This window comes from Apus apus, chromosome 10 (assembly GCF_020740795.1).
Source record: "Apus apus isolate bApuApu2 chromosome 10, bApuApu2.pri.cur, whole genome shotgun sequence".
Classification (NCBI taxonomy): domain Eukaryota; kingdom Metazoa; phylum Chordata; class Aves; order Apodiformes; family Apodidae; genus Apus; species Apus apus.
The window spans coordinates 1,023,246-1,041,519 of record NC_067291.1 but is presented as its reverse complement, the minus strand read 5'-3'; the positions used below and the strand labels follow the sequence as shown (position 1 = coordinate 1,041,519).

At 44.7% G+C, this 18,274-nt stretch overlaps 1 protein-coding gene across 1 annotated transcript in view; it reads left to right on the top strand.

Annotated features, from left to right (window-relative positions):
* Nucleotides 1-18,274, top strand: part of MYO9A (myosin IXA) — a 188,534-nt gene that overhangs the window by 105,651 nt on the left and 64,609 nt on the right. Inside the window, 2 exon segments of the mRNA XM_051628736.1 lie at nt 5,424-5,540; nt 15,135-15,269. Coding sequence (XP_051484696.1) covers nt 5,424-5,540; nt 15,135-15,269 — 252 coding nt within the window.

Below are 18,274 nucleotides of genomic sequence, written 5' to 3'. Positions count from 1 at the left end.
CAACACTCCAAGTGAGGTCTCACCAGGGTCGGGTAGAGAGGCAGGAGAACCTCCCTCAGTCTGCTGGCCACACTCTTTTTTATGCACCCTAGGATACTATTGACTTTCTTGGCCACATGGGCACATGGTTGTCCCATCGATAACTTGTTGTCCACCAGGACTCCAAGGTCATCCTCCACAGAGCTGCTCTCTAGCAGGTCACCTCCTGGCCTGTCCTGGTGCATTTTGTTGTTCCTTCCCAGGTGCAGACTCTCCATTTGCTCTTGTTGAACCTCATGAGGTTCCTCTTTGCCCAGCTCTCCAGCCTGTCCAAATCTTGCTGAATGGCAGCACAGCCTTCAGGTGAACCAGCCACTCCTCCCAGCTTGGTGTCATCAGCTAACTTGCTGAGAAGTGACTCTATCCCTGCTTCTGGTTTTTACTCTCCATGAATCCCTGCTGCTGTGGAGCAGGTAGTATGGGACTGTCTGATGTGAAGGTGGTGTTGTTACAGCAAAGAAGCCTGTAAAATTAAAGTTTCATAGATAATATTTTGAATAATAATTATTTAATATTTTTTTAAATCCTGTTTTTTTGCAATTTGATTGCAGCCAGCAGAGCTATTTTTTTTTAGGGGAAGGGGAGAAACTTTAATCTTTTAAGTTTTTTTAAAGCAGGCACACAGTTTAGCAGGTTATTGCCTGCTTTTTCTTTTTTTCTTAATTCCCTGCTGATTCCTTCTATAATTTTTGGGGAGGTTCTAACCCTGTTGTTTTCCCTGCATTCTCTGGCTACCAGCAAATATTTTTAATGATGCCAGCAGAAAAAGCCCTGTTCTTGGAGGCTGAAATCTCAGCTGAGTGCAGAACAGCAGGAGGAGGAGGCGCTGACCCTGGGCTGGGGAGCAGTGATGCTGCAGCCAGAAGATGTGCTCCTGTGTCTTTAGAGAGTTTCTAATCTTAAAAATTAAGACTCTCCCTAGCGAATGTGTTGTGTAAAACACAAAGAAATGTATTTTACAGAGGCATTTCATTTGAGCCAGTTTGGGTTTCTTAGATTATATCTTTCGCCATCTCTAAAACACAGGCTGTCGCTGCCGAAACTGCAAGTCCTTGCTCCAGGGAACTTCAAAGAGAGATTTTCATTCTGAAGTCTCTCCTCCCCTTGTTCCTTTTGGCAGAAGATGTTGCCAGAAGTATCTCTGTGTTTAAGGTAGCCTGAATGCCTGTCGTGAAAGTGTGCAGGCCGATTAATTTGGCAGTGCAATTTTATGAAGAACCCCAAATGTCTTCTAGCAGGACCTTAGCAAAACTTGGCCAACCCCAACAAGTGGCATTTCTCACATATCATAGATAAAATATTTATCCTTGCTGGCTTGATAAGCAGGAAACCCATTGATTAAAACCTTGTCTTCAGCTTATTTCCTGCATCACAGAGTTCAAGCACGTTTGATCTCTCTTGGGTTCGACTCAGCGATATTTTGGGGTATGGACAAGATGTTGCACTCGCTTTGATCCCCAGAGATCGGGTTTGGCATTGCAGGAGCTATTCTTCTTTCACTTTGTGAGTGAAATAAAAACGGTTTGATGAGCACTGCAGTGTTCCAGATCTGCTGAAATGTCACATAATGAGACTTGCAGAGGAGACAACAAATTGTAGGAGACTGCCTGAAGACAAGCCTTAGGTGATCTGTGCTATACATTTCAGAGAATATTTGCATTTAACAGCCATCAGATAACAAGCACAGGAAACTCAGAGTGAGATTAAAATGAAAGGAGCAAACTGCTGTTTGGTGTTTCTTTATTTTTTTTATGTCCAGGGTTTTATGGACTGGTGGTGTTTTAAACCATCTGCATGGTGGCAAGTGGCAATGCAAGATGAGTGGCTGAAATGGGAAAAAACAAAGGTGGAAAACTCATTTTCAAAGTGGACTGTTCCAGCAATTTGGGGGGAAAGGTGAAATTGTGCTCTTGAATTGCATCAGCTCCTTAGTTTGGAAAGAATAACATTCCCTGCCAGTCCTCAGATCAGGTAGTTTGATATTTATTAGGATATAGAGGGACTTTATCTATAATGTGACATCATCCAGGGTCTATTCTAAAGAGTAAATGCTTCATTGGAATGGAAAAAAAATCCTCCAAAACTTGAGTCAAACAGGTTAATGTCTCTGCTGGTATTTTATGAATGGATGTTGCATGAAGGCAAAATGCTGACTTCAAGTCTTCAAGCCAAGTAAAAATACCTCATTTTAGAAAGATGCTGGTGGTTTGGGTACTGCAGATGATGGGCACCATGTACTCAATTCCCAGCATTGGTGGTCATTGTTCCCCACAAACAGGTTCCATCACAGTGCAAGGAGGTGAGCTTGAAGCCCCGGGTTTTGGTGGAACCCCCATAGCACCCAGCAGCACTGGAGTGGCTTGGGTGTCCAGACCCAGATTGCTTTGCTGTGTGGGTTGTGGAAGTCCTGCCAGGAGGAGACTGCAGGTAGGACAAGGCAGTGCAAGCAGCCGGGGTCCGGCCCTGCTGCGTTTCATCCCCTGCAGGGCAGCTGCAAGGCTTGTCTGGTGAGGGGTTATCTGGTCTTGTAGGTACAGTGGAGAGAAGAAATTGGCCTCATTTGCAAATGAGATCCACGTGTCCTTGTGCTTCATTCACCCTCCCTATATTCTCCATACGTTGCTTTGCCAGCTCTACCATTGCTTCTAAAAATAACTATTGACAAAATAATTTCGGGCAGTTGATTATGTTTTTGGGTCCCAAGCAAGGAGAGCAGCTCTCTCTGGGCTTCCCAACTTGCCATGTACAAGCCCATCCCAGGAAGAGGAGTGATGGCTTAGACCTTACCCTGCACATCCCTGGAGTAAACTGGGCACTGCTGGGGTGGTGCAGACTTGATGATATCCTGGTCTATTTTAGCAAAAAAGAGGAAGCTTCAGTGGTAAAGTCCTGCACATCCTCTATATCCTCTAATAAAAGGGGAAAGGAAAATATTATGATATAAACCCATATACGACTTTAGAGAGGAAATTATGCCCTTCTTCTTTGGCTTTAAATAGAAATGGGGTTTGGTTTTTATTGTGTGGTTTTGTGTTGCAGCAGCTAATTGGGCTGATTTACATGCAGACAAAGCATTATGGCAGCAAGAAATGTGCCTGAGTCTTGACCTTTTTCTTCCACAGAGACTGATTTTTCTGGTGTGACAGCAGCACCAATTGTGTTCCAGCTTTATCCAAAGAAGCTGAGATAGGTTAGAGAATTGGTCTTGAGGTTTTCTATTAATCACTGAAATATTCCCCCACATTTGGGAGAATGTGAAAGAATAAAATAACAGCAAAAAAACCACAACCTAAACAACCTGTGTTGCTTGTAATAAAAACAGCAAAAAAAAACCTCTCCCCAAAACCTGTTCTTCAGTAAAGGGAAAAAAACAGTTAACAGAAACTAGACCTGTTTGTGTTTCTAAATGGCACTTGTGGGATAACTCGGACATTTCAGGAGCTCAGACTCAATCTTTCAAAGTCCTGGTTTGTTTTGCGCTACAGCAAATCCTTTTGGTCCTGTTGCTTATCTCTTTCCATCCTATGCTTGGTTTTGGTTTGTAATGATGCTTGTTTTGGGCAACCAAGTGATTCCTTCTTCATTGTTGTGATATTTTGTAGTTATCCTTTAAACGTGGTTTATCTGCCAGGGTTTTGTTGCCACCCAGCAGTATTTAGCAATGTATGGAGGTTGATGTGTGCTGTGAGCTGGTGAGCAGCTTCAGGCTTGGACCATGTTTCTGCCTCCACCTGTTCCAAGCCAAGTGAGACCTTGTACCGGATTAATTGCACGTTAAGACCAAGAAGATAAATGATGCTACATGAGCTTTATTCTTTTGCTTGAGGCCAGTGACATAAAGCTGCTTGGGGAATTAGTATGTACCAAAGCTCTGCAGTACAACTCGAGGTAATAATTTAAACTAAGGAAGAATCACAGTAGAAGAACAAAGATGGCCCTTTAATATCATAGAATAGAATCATAGAATGGTTTTGGTTGGAAGGGACCTTAAAGATCATCTAGTTCCAACACCCCAGCATGGGCAGGGACACCTCCCACTAGATCAAATTGCTCAAGGCCCAACCAACCTGGTCTTGAAGACCTCCAGGGAGGGGGCATCCACAACCTCCCTGGGCAACCTGTTCCAGCTTCTCACCACCCTCACAGGAAATAACTTTTTCCTAATGTCCAACCTGAATCTCCCCTCTCTAAGCTTCAAACCATTGCCCCTTGTCCTCTCACACACATTGTAGACCCCCTTCAGATACTGGAAAGTTGCTGTAAGGTCACCACATAGCCCCCTCTTCTCTAGGCTGAACAGCCCCAACCTCCTCAGCCTGTCTTCACAGGGGAGGTGCTCCAGCCCTCTGAGCATCTTCGTGGCCTCCTGTGGACGTGCTCGAGGAATTCTATGTACTTCTTATGTGTGGGACTCCAGAACTGGACACAGTGCTCCAGGTGGGGTCTGAGCAGAGTAGAGAGGGAGAATCACCTCTCCTGACTGGCTGGCTGTGCTTCTTTTGATGCAGGAACAAACTGAGTATGAATTCCTGCTTTGCAGATATGTATGGAGGTGCCTGTCCCCAAGGACACCTGTTTGGGAAGGCACAGCCCAGGTCCCCTCCTGTCACCTTGTTTTTCATCACAGTTGATCGAGCAGATTCTTGTGTGGTGGCTGAGAGCACTGAAGTGGGGGTGGCCCTTCCTTAGGGGTATTATTTTACTTTCCTGGAGAGCTGTTGGAGGAGCAGTGAATCTGCCTGCTGGGATTTTTAGCTCCTCTTGGCAGTGCCTGGAAAACATCACGTTTTCAGTACTGCTCACAGATGGACTTGTTGGGATTTTAGCGTCCCCTTTTGTAACCTTCCTGCTGGTACCAGACACAGCAACTTGCTCTCACATCACTTGCTGTCCTTGCTGTGCAGTATCCACCCTCCTCTCTTCTTCCTGAAGAAACTCTCTAAGGATCTTGATTATGTCAAATACATCTTTTTAGTATATTTCATAGATTTACAGATGGGTTTGGGTTGGAAGGGACCTTAAAGATCATCTAGATCTAAACCCCCTGCATGGGCAGGGACATCTCCCACTAGACGAGGTTGCTCAGAGCCCCATCTAACCTGCCCATCTTTTCCTTTTGCCACCAGTGATGGGATTTATGGTGTGATCTTGTGCATCATCCACTTGAATACACCAGGGGGAACCAAGCCAAGGGGCACATCTCGTGGCCCTGGGATTGCAGCCAACACCCCATGGCGTCAACGCACGACAGAAGCTCAAAGCCTGGACAAAAGCTTTGGCAAGGGAGGAGTATGAACGTTGGACGTGGGCACTTGAGAAGAATGAACCCATTTTAGTGCAGAGCAGGAATGGTTTCCAACCACCTGTTTTATCCCCTCTCTCAGGCGGTGACAGTGCGGAACTCCATGGCGAAGTCGCTGTACAGCGCCCTGTTCGACTGGATAGTGTTCAGGATCAACCACGCGCTCCTCAACTCCAAGGACATGGAGGAAAACACCAAGGTAACGTCTCACCCCCTCTTTTCTCCACACTGATGTCTTTTTAAAATAGGTAACTGCAGGATAAAATATTACTCGAGCCTCTAACAGCACGTTGCTTAACATCAAGCTAATTTTTTCCTCAGTTAGTATTTTAGACATGGTTATTTTAAGTGGTGTTTGCTGGAAGGGTGAAGCACCTCGAATCACGTGTGATCGAGGTGGTGAGGGGAGATGTTTTGTTGTGGCTGCAGAAGCCTGTTATCCCACCCCCTGCAGGAGCAGTGCCAAATAGTTTTATTCCTTGATGTGTGAAGCTATAGGAGTGCATAAAATAGAGGGGGAGAACAGGAAATCTTGGGAACGGGAGGCATTGTGATGAAGTTGCTCCATAAATGTAATTATGGAAGGTGAATGAGCTGTGGTGTTGGTAGGTGCTGAGATAGCACAGCTCTAACAAGCAGAAAAGTGGAAGGAGGGAGAAAAAAGGTAGTGGTGGGAAGAGCAAAGGCAGCACAGTGCCCAACTGCTTTCCCAGGGGGTTGATGTAAGGGATGACATGACATTTCCTGCAGTAGCAGAGCTGGGTGCTGCCACCCAGGACATCCTCTCCACAACCTCTCATCTCTCCGTCTGTGCTCATGGTGATGGGGAGATGCTGACCCCACAAAGCACCTCCGCTCACGCACATGCTGGCAGCTCACCAGCTGCCCTGGGCTTGGGAATTCTGGGCACAGGGCAGCAGTGTGTGTGGTTGGGGGGTTGTACAGGCAGGCTGAAGCTACAGCTGGCAAGAGGGGGGTTGTTTGCTAAGAGCTGGCCTTGCATTTGGGTCGTGCCACAGGACTGAAGCTGCAGAGGTTTACAGCATAGCCTGTCCCTTACTGAGCTCCATAGAAATGCTTGTGGAGCAGAATTAAAGACTGGAAAGGAATACCTGGATATAAAAACTGGTAATATGCTTTTCACAGAATCACTTATGGTGGAAAAGACTTTGAAGATCATGGAGTCCAACCATTAACCCAGCTCTACCAAGCCCAGCACTGAGCCATGTCCCCAAGCACCACATCTACATGGCTTTTAAACACACCCGGGGATGGTGACTCAGCCACCTCCCTGGGCAGCCTGTGCCAGTGTCTGACCACCCTTCCAGTGAAAAAGTTCTTCCTGATGTCCAGTCTAAACCTCCCCTGGTGCAGCTTGAGGCCACTTCCTCTTGTTCTATCACTGGTTACTTGTGAGAAGAGACCAGCACCCACCTCATTACAGCATCCCTTCAGGCAGTTGTAGAGGGTGATGGGGTGAAGCAGAAAAAGTGGATTAATTTTGACAAGGAAATGCATCCCAAGTACTAACTAATTATTTTTAACCATCCAGTGGTTTTTAAACAATATTATCTGATCCCTAATATTTAAATGCAAAAATTGGACTGGGAGCCTCTTGCTTGCATAGTCAGCGTGTCTGTAACAGCAGGGCATGGCAGTAGGTGTTTATGGGCCATTAAACTTTGGTTCCCAACCTCAAATCTCAGCAGGTAAGAGCCAGAACAGCCCAAATTCAAGCTGTTTCCCAGCACCACCAGTGCTCCTTAACCCTCTGCTTCCTCCAGCCAAGACTCCTGTGCAGCATAACAGCCTTCCCTTTGCTTGTCTCCCTCTGTCATCTCATGGATTCCCAATTCCCAGTTTTCTGACCCATTTTTTTGCACCCGAAATTGCACGGGGTAGCATTAAGATCCAGGTCAGGCAGCAGGAGCCAGAAGCAGCATTGCCCTTGGCACGAGCAGCTCTGCCTCTGCTGGCAAACACCCAGTATCCAGAGCTGCAGGAACGAGCAGGCTCAGACCAGCAGAGAGATCCAGCCAAGCCATCCTGGGCCAGGTTTTCTGAGAAAGTAGTGCATGAAGTACCAAGAAGTAGATACTTCTAGTTAGGTTTATCTTCAGAGTCCTCTGTGAAGGTGGATTGATTGTCACAAGCCCCTGGAAATCATGAAAATGCACAAATCCTGCCCATCCCATGGGCAGAGAGGTTAAGTAAGAGAGTTTGTGTGCCTTGCCCAGAGCTGCAGAGAGCAGCTTCCTCAGACATTGGCTAGTCAACTTTCCCTGGAGTTCTTTTACACCATCACCTCCTCACGCCTTTTGGTTTTTTCTAGCCCTCAGCTTGAGTCCTTCCAGCACAGAGGGAGGAGAAACACCTACCTGGACTGGGCAGTGCTGGGAATAGCTGCCCCTTGGTGCTCAAAGAATAATATCAGAGCCAACAAGTGGCTGAGGGCATCCCAAGCCCTGTGGCTACTGCCAACCAGCATTTCCCACCCTTCCCTGCCCTGGGAAGCTGATGCCCATTAATATTTTCAGCTCATTCTTGGAGAAATCCCAGTTGAGGATGCAGTTTCTTCTTAACCTCCCATACGTGGTCATGAGGTTGGGCAAAACTAACAAGTAACTAGAAGGTGGGCTGGGAATAGGGGCATCTCCAAACCCTGGAAATAGGTCCTCACTGCAAAGCAAGCACCAGCACTGTGGTAACGTCTACTTGCTGGCATCTACCAGACCCCTCCAAAAATCTCCTAAACACACTGGGTCTCTGAAAGAAAATACAACCTTGCACCTCACCATGGAAGGCTGTTGAGTCCTGAGTTTGCAGCGGGTGAGCAATACGCAGCAAATGTCCTGAGTTAATCCCAGCCCACACTTAGCACCAGTACTTCTTTGACTTTTAAGGTACATTTTGAAATAATCCCACAGGTTGGGAAGGTCCAGAAGGTTGTCAGATGGTGGATTTTTGGCAGAGGGCCTTCTTCTATGGCAGTTGTGTTATGGAGAGGTAAAATAACACCTCTCTGAATTCAGAGAGTATATGGGGGGAGAACTGCATCTGAGGTTGGTGAGAAGGATCAATATCTAAGTGTATCTCATCGTGAGTGTGAATTTTTATTTCAGTGGTCATACACAAAAATAAACCAACCTCATGGCAAGCTTATGTGGCCCTCCTAGAAGTTGGCTTGACCAGAGCTACCATTCACCTGGTTGTGGTAGGCAACGGTCTGGACATGGCAAATGCTGGGCATGTGGCACACAAACAACATCCAGGTTTTCTGTGGGTACACATGCAGCCATCTCTGCATCCAGCAAAGTCCTTCTGCTGGGGCAAAGCAGCATTGCCCCAGACACTTGGACAACTTGACCACAGCTCCTGCTCAGCCAAAGTGGTGGTGGGTGTAACATTCATGGGTGCAAATGGTGTTTGGAAAGGCGGATGTTTATAGCTCGTTACTCCTGTCTTACTGCTGCTGGAGTAGGTGGTTTGGTGATTAAGTGGGAAGAAGACCTGGATCCTAACAAAGTCCAAACCTTAGGAGGATTTGGAACAGTGGGAATGGTAACAATGTTCATATCCCAATATGTGTGTTTGTTTGATGTCAGCAGTAAGGAAAAGATCAAAAGATGAAGCTGGGTAAAAAAAAAATAAACACCCGGCCATTGTTCTTCCACTGTTTTTCAAGCAAGACTTTGGAAGATGTAAATCAGACCTTTGATCTCCAGATACAGTGAAATGTACAGTGAATTATTTTGGGGAAATCCAGTGAGATTTGGCTTACCTTGCTTACTGACAGGGTTCAAAGCATGTTATTTCTGAACTGAGTGGTGAATAAGTTATTTGAATAAGTTATTTCATGCTCCTGCTGCTGTGTATTGGCCTCACTCTATCTCCGTGTTCCTCCATCTCCTAGTTCTTTTAGCTTCTATCTTCTCATGATCTGTCTGAAATTTGACCTTTATTAATGAGGTCAGAGACTTTTCCTCCTCTTGAGAGCTAGATTACCAATCCTCAGAGAGTCTCATTTAACTCCCCTCCTACAAATCAGGTTAAGAATTGTTAGAAGGCCATCTTGTTGTTTAAAATGATGACATAGTGTAGGTTGTGGTGGACCAAAGATGTTTCTTCTGAGGGTTTTTTTAAGCTTTTCCCATTTGGTTCCTGTGAAGTGTCTTAATTTCTGCCTCAATCACCCCACTGCTATTTCAGACAAGGTGCTGTAAATGTGGTGCTGGTCGATGTCAATTCATGGCCACAAAGAGAAATCATTTAATTCAATGGCCAGGAAGCAAATACATGGTTGAACTCATGAAGAATTCTTGTGCATGAAGAAAATTCATTTCAAGTTAATCAACTAGTTAATCCTCGGCTCTCTGACCTGAAGCAGAGGGAAGAGCTGCTAAGCATGCAAAGGGTTTAATGCCCATCTGTTCATTATTTTTAGGTCCCAGCTTCCAAATTTGTAGCAAATCACTGCCTCTCACTTTATACAACAGGTCACCCTGTCTATTGTGGGGATGTAGGTTGAAGTAGACCTTTGGATTTAGTGGTTTTGTTTGGTTTTGTTGGGTTTGTTTACAGTGTTGGCTTTGGAATATTGTAAAAAATTAAGTTGTTTGTTGTTTTTTTTTTTTAATAAACTCATAAAAATAATAGTAAAAAACATACAGAAGATTTTTCCCCAGAATCTGAAGCAAACCTATTTGTGATTGCCAATGCATGCCTCCATGGTGGAATGAAATCACCAAAGTGCACTTGGGGTGACCTGAATCAGCTCCAACAATCACTGTTTGGTGGTTTGGGAACTGGAGAGCACCTGAACCCAGCTTCAGGACCATCATTTGCTGAAGGTCCTTAGAACTGGTGTTCAAATGTTTAATGGTTTTGGTAACCATGAAGTTTCTTTTAGCATCACGAACAGGAAATCATTCCTAATCCAAGATTTGCCCAAATTTTACAAATCCTTGTAGATGGACAGTTCTAATTACAGGAATTTTGCTATAGATTTGATACACTAAATAGTAGTGACTTGCTGCAGGCTTGTCCCTGCTGCTCACTTGTTAATTTGAAATGTTAGTTCTGATAAAGGAACAGCATTAACACACAAACCAGATTTGGCTCATTGAGGTCTAAATGATAGTACATCTTTGCCTGATGTCCTTGTGGCACTTGTTCAAAGTGTGGCTTTGAAGAATCACAAGATTTGTGAAGGTAAAATTCCTTTGATTACTTTCTTTAAATATCGAGCTGCAAACTTAATCCCCAAACCAGCCAGATCCTGTGCTTTTGTCAGGCAGTTGAACAAAAGAAGTTAAATTCCACACACCTCAGTGGAAATAATCTTCTTTTCACCTTGCTATAAGAAATGTCTCTGTGCTGGTAGATTGAAGCTACTTTAGGGGTGGGAAGGGACCTCCAAAGATCATCATCCATACTTTAGAATGGAAAAAATTATATATACAATTGAGGATCTGGGGCTGTGGGAAACTGTTCTTTTCTTCCCCACAAAAGTCTAGGGCCAGAGAGCAGAAAAATAGCCACGGATTCCCTATGTCTCATTTGTTAAAAGTTTTACCAATTTAAAGATGTTGACCTCTTCCTTTTGGGGACTCTGTGGTGCTGCCTCCTGCAGCAGAGGGCAACCAACCTGATTGACCACAGAGCTCTGCCCCAGTTCCTCTGGCATAAAACTTGGCAAGAAATCCCCTAAAATACAAAAAAAAATTGTATTCAGGAGTTGTCCACACAGTCAATGAAGTGAGAAAACCCCTATTTTTCCCTGTTTTGCAGCTGTGGCAGAATTAACCATCCTCAGACATGGTTTAACACCTGCAGTGATTTTGTTAAATACAGATTATTTTCTTGTTTCAGTTCTGTGTTTTTTTCCTCAGTGTGTTTGTTTAATTGGGGGGGGGGGTCAGCAAAAAAAAAGAAAAACTTCAAAATATAAGATTTTAATAGGATACTTTTGCCTCTGAAATAGCAAAAAATTACATATAGATATATAACTCTTTTATTTTGCTTTATAAATTTGTTTACACACAGAAAAATGTATTTTTAAAGTTTCAACACAGTAAATGAGCCAGCAATGAAATAGAGGGGAATTGGTTTTTTTCCTCAATTATTTCTTACTAAATTATGTTTGTGAGAGCTCAAAAACCTTGTTTAGTTTGGAGTGTTCACTCGTGGCAGGCTCTTAACTATTTCCACATAGCATCTGTGAAAGCCAGGTCTGCTAATTCCATAAGGATTTTGGAAGTGTGTTTTATTTTCTAAGTCTTGTTTTTATGTAGTGCAATAGGAGAAGGGGAGACTGGGGGGTGATGACCTCATTGGCTTCCTCAGGAAGGGAAGAGATGGGGCAGGTCCTGATCTCTTCACTCCTGTGACCAGTGACAGGACTGGGGGAAATGGCAGGAAGCTGAGTCAGGGGAGGTTTAGGTTGGATATCAGGACAAGGTTTTTCACCCAGAGGATGACTGAGCACTGGAACCAGCTCCCCAGGGCAGTGGTCACAGCACCAGGCCTGCCTGGGTTCAAGAAGCATTTGGATGGTGCTCTCAGGCACATGGGGTGATTCTTGGGGTGCCCTACACAGGGACAGGAGTTGGACTGGATGATCCCGATGGGTCCCTTCCAACTCAGCATGTTCTGTGATTATATGAATAAAGTCTTTTATTCAAGATAATATTTGGAAGCTCCTGAGGATTGGAGGGAGAAGCTTGCATGGTGCTGGGGTTGGGATTTGCTTATGCAAAGGGCAATGGAAATCGAGCATCAGTGTCATGGATGAGAAGTCACTTTTTCCTGATGCCATATCTAATATATAAAATATGAGCTGCCTCTTATAATAAGATTTTCAGAAGAGCTCTTACTGAAATCTATTTAAAAAGGTGAAGCAGAAGATTTCTGCTTATTAGGCTGGCATTTAATGAGTGTGTCTGCCACGTTTATTGGGACAAGCAGGAGAAGGAAGCAGCGAGGGAGAGCGAATCCCTCTGCCAGGCTCAGTCCTTGGTCCAGTGGTTTCCCAGTGTCCATCTTCTGGTCAAACAGCTCTTTCTCATGGGCATTTTGCCAAGTGATGCAAACTTCTGGGAAGGTGGCCAAGGCCCTTCAGTAGCCACCAGTAGTCATGGCATGGCTGGGGGTAAGGGAGTAGAGTCTGGCCCTGGTATTCCAGAGAAAAGCCTGGATGAAGGATAAAGTGGCTCAAGACCTCTCGGAAAAAATGAGTTAGAGTCTTTTTACTGTGGTTATGTTCTTATTTGTTGTGTTTTCCCTTGTTCTGGTAGCCAGTCTGTCCCACACAAGCTCCAGCTCCCAAGCCAGGTGGCCTCTCTGCCCACAGCAGCTCTCTCTGTTCCAGCCGTAGGTGGTTCCCTTGTCAGGAGCTGAGCACAAAAGGAATCTTTTCCTCCCACACTACATGGTCTGTTGAAAATGAACAGGCTGTGGTGTAGAGAGCCTGGTGGGCAGCCTGGGTCCTATTTCTGGAGTGCAGTTAGGCCACTCTTCAGAAGGCAGTCTGAGGAAATCCACAGTGCAGATAAGACCAATAAAATTAAACCAGGGCTCCTGGCAGCTCTCAGGTTCTGCTGAGGTGGAGGTGTTTCTCCTCCCTGCTTGAGGTTTGGCTCATTAAACCAGTGCTAATAATTTTGCCTCGCTTATTATTTTTAATTAATTAATGATAATGTTGAACAGAAGCTGTGCATAAGTGAGATGGCTTTGGTGAGACCTGGCAGAGCTCTCTGTGCCTGTGTCCTTCAGGCTCTTCACTCCTTTTCTGATGGCCACAGGCTTTATAGATGGACACAATCTGAGTTTTATTTATAACTAATGATTAATTACTTGTTTAACAGAGAAGTCATACAGAGGTTTGGGAGTTGCAGCAGAAATTAGACCTACTTAAGTTTGGTTTTGCCCAGGCTCCCTGTGTAGGTGAGGTTGGTTTGCTGACTCATCCCTACCTCCCTTTTTCCCCATGTTTACCAAATTCATCCAACAAGCAGAGGACTCAAGGCACTGGCCTCTCAAGTTTTGTGAAAACCAGTATCTACACAAAGGAGAAAGGTCTACCTTTCTACTCCCATTAAGGGGAAGTCTGAGATGGGGCATGGTGGGTTGCACTAGCTCATGGACCAAGGTATGTGTGGCCAGTGGTCCACTGCTGTCCCTTGCCTGGCTAGTGTGGGAGGAGAAGAGGAGGCCAGGAGGTTGCAGGCCAGGAGGTTGCAAAACACACTGGGAATTCACAGTGGTGTTGGTCTCCTTTTGCCAACATAACACACCTAGGTGCACCCACATCTTTATGACCATGGTTAGAGGAGAGACCAAACATTGTTAGGGCTCTTCAGTTTGGAGAAGAGGCTGGAGTGGGCTACAGTTGAGTTGTCATCAGCAACTGCAACTGTGTGAGAGCTTGCTGTGACTTCCTACACAACAAATGACACCAACACTCCTTGTACTACCCCACCACCTGGAAGACAAATGACTCCAGGGAACATTGTCTTCTGCTGCATCAGCAGCCATGGAAGAGTCTGGCCAAGAATATATTCCAAATCAAGTGTGTATCTGGAGACCCAAGCAGACTTCTGCAGGTGCTGTGGTATTTATTCAGTGCTTTAAAGCTGTTGAATAGATACCAAAATCAAAGTGTGGACAAAAGGCAATTTAGAACTGTAACTCACCAAATCCTGCAGTTGGTGTTACAGGATATGGGTTTAGTAAAAGAAAAGTCTTCTCTTTTGTGAACTTCTGGAAGATGGCCTGAGAGTGGTGAGAGACCATAGCATTGATGGGTCAAAAAAAATAATTGGATGGGTACCTCTTTACACATCTGTTGTCTGTGGAGTGAAGGGACACAGAGGTTCCTCTCCAGCTCTGCCATCCCTATGCCATGGGTGCTGGTAGAAAAGGTAGGAAATGACCACAGAAGAGCCATGCTGATATGCCCAGGATGGGATGTCCTGCTGCCAGGGTTGGAGATGCTGGGCTGAGAGATGGGTTGGGCAGGTCCTGAACTGCATTTCTCATGTCCTGATGGCTGGGGTGGGGATGGCTGTGCTGGAGCACGGGGCTCTGGGACAGCATCCATGGGAAGTGAGGCTTGGTTCCCTTCTCAGACCAGAAACCTTCATTCAAAGCAAGCAGTACCTGAGTCTTCAAAGGGCACAGGAGGCAGGGAAGGCAAACTCTTGGGTTGTTAGGTTAGAGAAGGAGCTTTTGTTTTATGTGCTCAGATCTGCCGCCCAAGTTCTCAATTATGAAGGATCCTAAAATCAGGGGATGGTTTTGAGCCTTCCCTATCAGCAGGTGTTTCTTGGGAAGGTTTGCAGGTTTCAGTGTGTTCACTTACATACCCTGTAGGCACCTTGTAGCCATGTTTCTGTGGAGGGTCTTCACAGTATAAACCTTCCTCTCCCCAACCCGTTTTTGCCCTCAAAAGATAAACACTGTCTTAGATCCAATAGAGTAACGTGGAACTGGGTTCAGGTTTCTTCAAGGATGGCAATTTGTATAGAAATTAAAAACAAAACAAAGCAAAACAAAAACTGAAAGGACTTTTATTTTAGAAAAAGGCCTTTGTCCAGATGCTGAAGGTTACATGTTGTCTCTGTGATGTAGGTGGAGGGTTCCAGATGGCACGATGCCAACAATTCCAGTAAGAATTACAAGTCCTGATGCTAAGTGTATTTAACTCTGTATGCTTTTGTTTAGGTGCTGCATACAAAGAATCCATTTCCTTTAAGGCATTTTATTCTAATCTGCATTTTTCCTTTTCTTGCAGACTTTATCCATTGGAGTACTTGATATTTTTGGGTTTGAAGACTATGAGAATAACAGTTTTGAGCAATTCTGCATTAACTTTGCCAACGAGCGCTTGCAGCACTACTTTAACCAACACATCTTTAAACTTGAACAGGTAGGTCTGAAACGACTTCATTTCTGATGCCAATGAGTGTTGACATGAGTTTGGTGGCACCAATTAAATTAAATTGTCCCTTTAATTCTTGTATATGAAGGATTGTATGCTGAATTATTCAAATTAGCTTCTAATTTACCATATGACTTACTGCTACCTGTAAAATAAAACCCAAGCAGAGATTTGCTGGTTTTAAATAAACTTTTTGAGATACAAGGATTCTCAAACATCATGAAGACCTTAACTGCTCTTCTGTCTCCTTGGTACATGCTCAGAGGGCTCATCCATGAGCAATTTCTTTCTTGCCTTTGCCTAGACTTGCTGCTGTGCCATTTCATATCACATAAAAGTTATTTTTCAGCACCTGTGGAAAATGCCACCCCAATCTTCTGGTCTCGTTTTGCTTTCCAGTGTTAATTTGAAGGGAATGGGGAGAAATGTCACACTCATGCAGGTTCTGCAAGGCCAGACTTGAGTTCTTTATAATCTCCAATAGATTAGGAGAGGTTGAACTTTAAGCTTTGCTTTGGGTTTGCTAAGACAGGGTGTTGCTTAATAGTGATAATGATGCTTAATTATAACAACCATGCAGGCTATCATTCAGCAGGTAACATGTACCCAAGATGGCTCAGTCTATTAATTACAATGGGAGGAGGCTTCTCCAAACACCATTTGTTATCTAAGAACAAGCAGGACAAGAACACTGCTAAAACACTTGATGTTTCATGATGTACAACATATAATTGGGCTGTATGATACAGAAAATATGTGATAGACCTTCAAAATGCTTTTTTTTTTTTTTTTTTATGCCAGTCTCCATGCCCTCCCTTCAGGTGAAATTCTTCTTTGAGTGAGGTCAGTGGAAAACCTCCTTATCATTAGTTTTGGTAGAGCTGGTATTTGATGAGCTGTGCTTTGTGGCCAGCTGGGATCAGGGGGTTAAACCAGCTCTTCCCAGAAACCCTGAGACTTACAGGGTTTTTGCCTCTACACCATTGTAAAAGATCTGAGAAGTCAGAGAGAAACATCTCCTTGAATACAGGGATGATCAAAATAACTGCCTGAATGGAGGTTGTAGTGAGGTGGGATCTGTCTCTTGTCCTGTGTAACTACTGACAGGATGAGAGGAAATGGCCTCAAGTTGTGCCAGGGGAGATTCACATTGGATATTAGGAAAAAAAAAATGTTACTGAAAGAGTAGCTGAGCATGGAACAGGGTGCCCAGGGAAGTGATAGAGTCCCTGGAGGTGTTAAAATACCATGTAGGTGTGGCACTTTAGCTTAGTTAAGTTGGCATGGTGGTGTTGGGTTGATGGTTGGCCTTGATGATCTTAGAGGTTTTTTCCAACCTTAATGAATCCTATGAAGACAGGCTGAGAGAGTTGGGGTGTTCAGCCAGGAAAAAGGAGGCTTCAGGGAGAACTTAGAGCACCTTCCAGTGCCTGAAAGGGCTCCAGGAAAGCTGGGGAGGGGCTTTTCACCAGAGAGGGCAGTGATAGAACAAGGGGGAATGGTTTTAAGCTGAAAGAGGGGAGATTTAGGTTAGATGTCTGGAAGAAATTCTTCATCATGAGAGTAGTAAGGCGCTGGAACAGGTTGTCCAGGGAGTTTATAGATACCCCCTCCCTGGAGATGTTTAAGGATGAGGATGAGGCTTGTGCAGCCTGGTCTAGTGTGAGGTGTCCACTCATGGCAGAGAGGTTGGAACCTGATGATCTTTAAGGTCCCTTCCAACCTTCACCATTCTATGATTCTATGATTATTTCTGGTAACACTTTTGAGAAGGGACTTGAGGAGGGAAGACCCTTCTTGAAAGCTGGAGAGAGAGATGCTACCTCAGTGAGGTGGGATTTCAGGCAGCCTCTGTTGGCTTTGCAGGAGCCAGGAAGATGCCATCATCCATAAGCAAATTCCCATACTTGGAGTGGGATTTCTTAGCAGGTCAGTGCTCCTCCCTAAGCCTGGGGCATATGCAGAGCTCCTGATTGCTCTGTAATTCTCCTTGGACCAGCTTATAACTGGTGACCTAATTAGCTTTCTCCTGTAAATCTGTCAAGCACATGAAGTCACTACACTCTGTGTTTGCCATGTGGATGAGAGGGGTGGTTGTGGAGGCATCAGATTGCATCCTTCCATGTCTCCATCTGGGGCTGGAGCTCTCCAAGCTCTGCTGAAGGACAATACGTTCATCACTCCATCATTTCCTTCCTATATATCCGAATAAGCTGTAGAGCTGCAGGAGCACTGGCTCTTGGTGAATTATTTGTATGGTTTAATCATTTACTTTTCCTCTTCTTGGAGTTCCATGCTGCATGTGGAGGAGTGGAGTTAGTGGGAGGAAAACCAATGAGACCTACTCAAATCTTCAGAATATCTTTCCTTCCCAAAGACTGACCTGCTTCTTAATGAGAGTTGCCATGAAGATCAGGTAGTTCATAGTGGGTTTCAAGATGGCAAAATAGCTGCATTATTTTGAACTGTGAAGTTATCCGAGAGATTTGTGGCTTTACAAGGGTCCTTCTCTGCATTCAGAGACAGGCTGTTTGGATCTCCAGTGCTGCAGGAGGCTGAAGACAGATTGCTGGAATACTTTGATGCTTCTGCTGAAAGAAATGACAAGTATTGGCTAAGGATTTTTCTTAGGATTTATCTGCACGAAGGGTATTAAGCCGTGATGTAGTTGTTGCTGTGCTGCACTGCTGCTGATATGGAAACCACCATGCCTGCTATAGAATCATCTCACAGATGTGTGGGATTACTTTAACCTCTATTTTCTCCTCTTTTTTTTTTTTTTTTGGTGGTGAAATCTAATACAATGTGCCTTGTGAACCTTTTTTTAAACCTTCTGTCTGAAGACAATGTTATTTCCAGCGCGTTGCGACCAAACAGTGGAGGCCTCCTCAGGCAGTCTGGCTTCAGCCTGATGCCTCCTATAAATACATCTGCTGCCAGGCTGGTCACCAAGAGCCTCCAAAGGTCTTTGCAAGAGCAACCTCCTCTCTGTG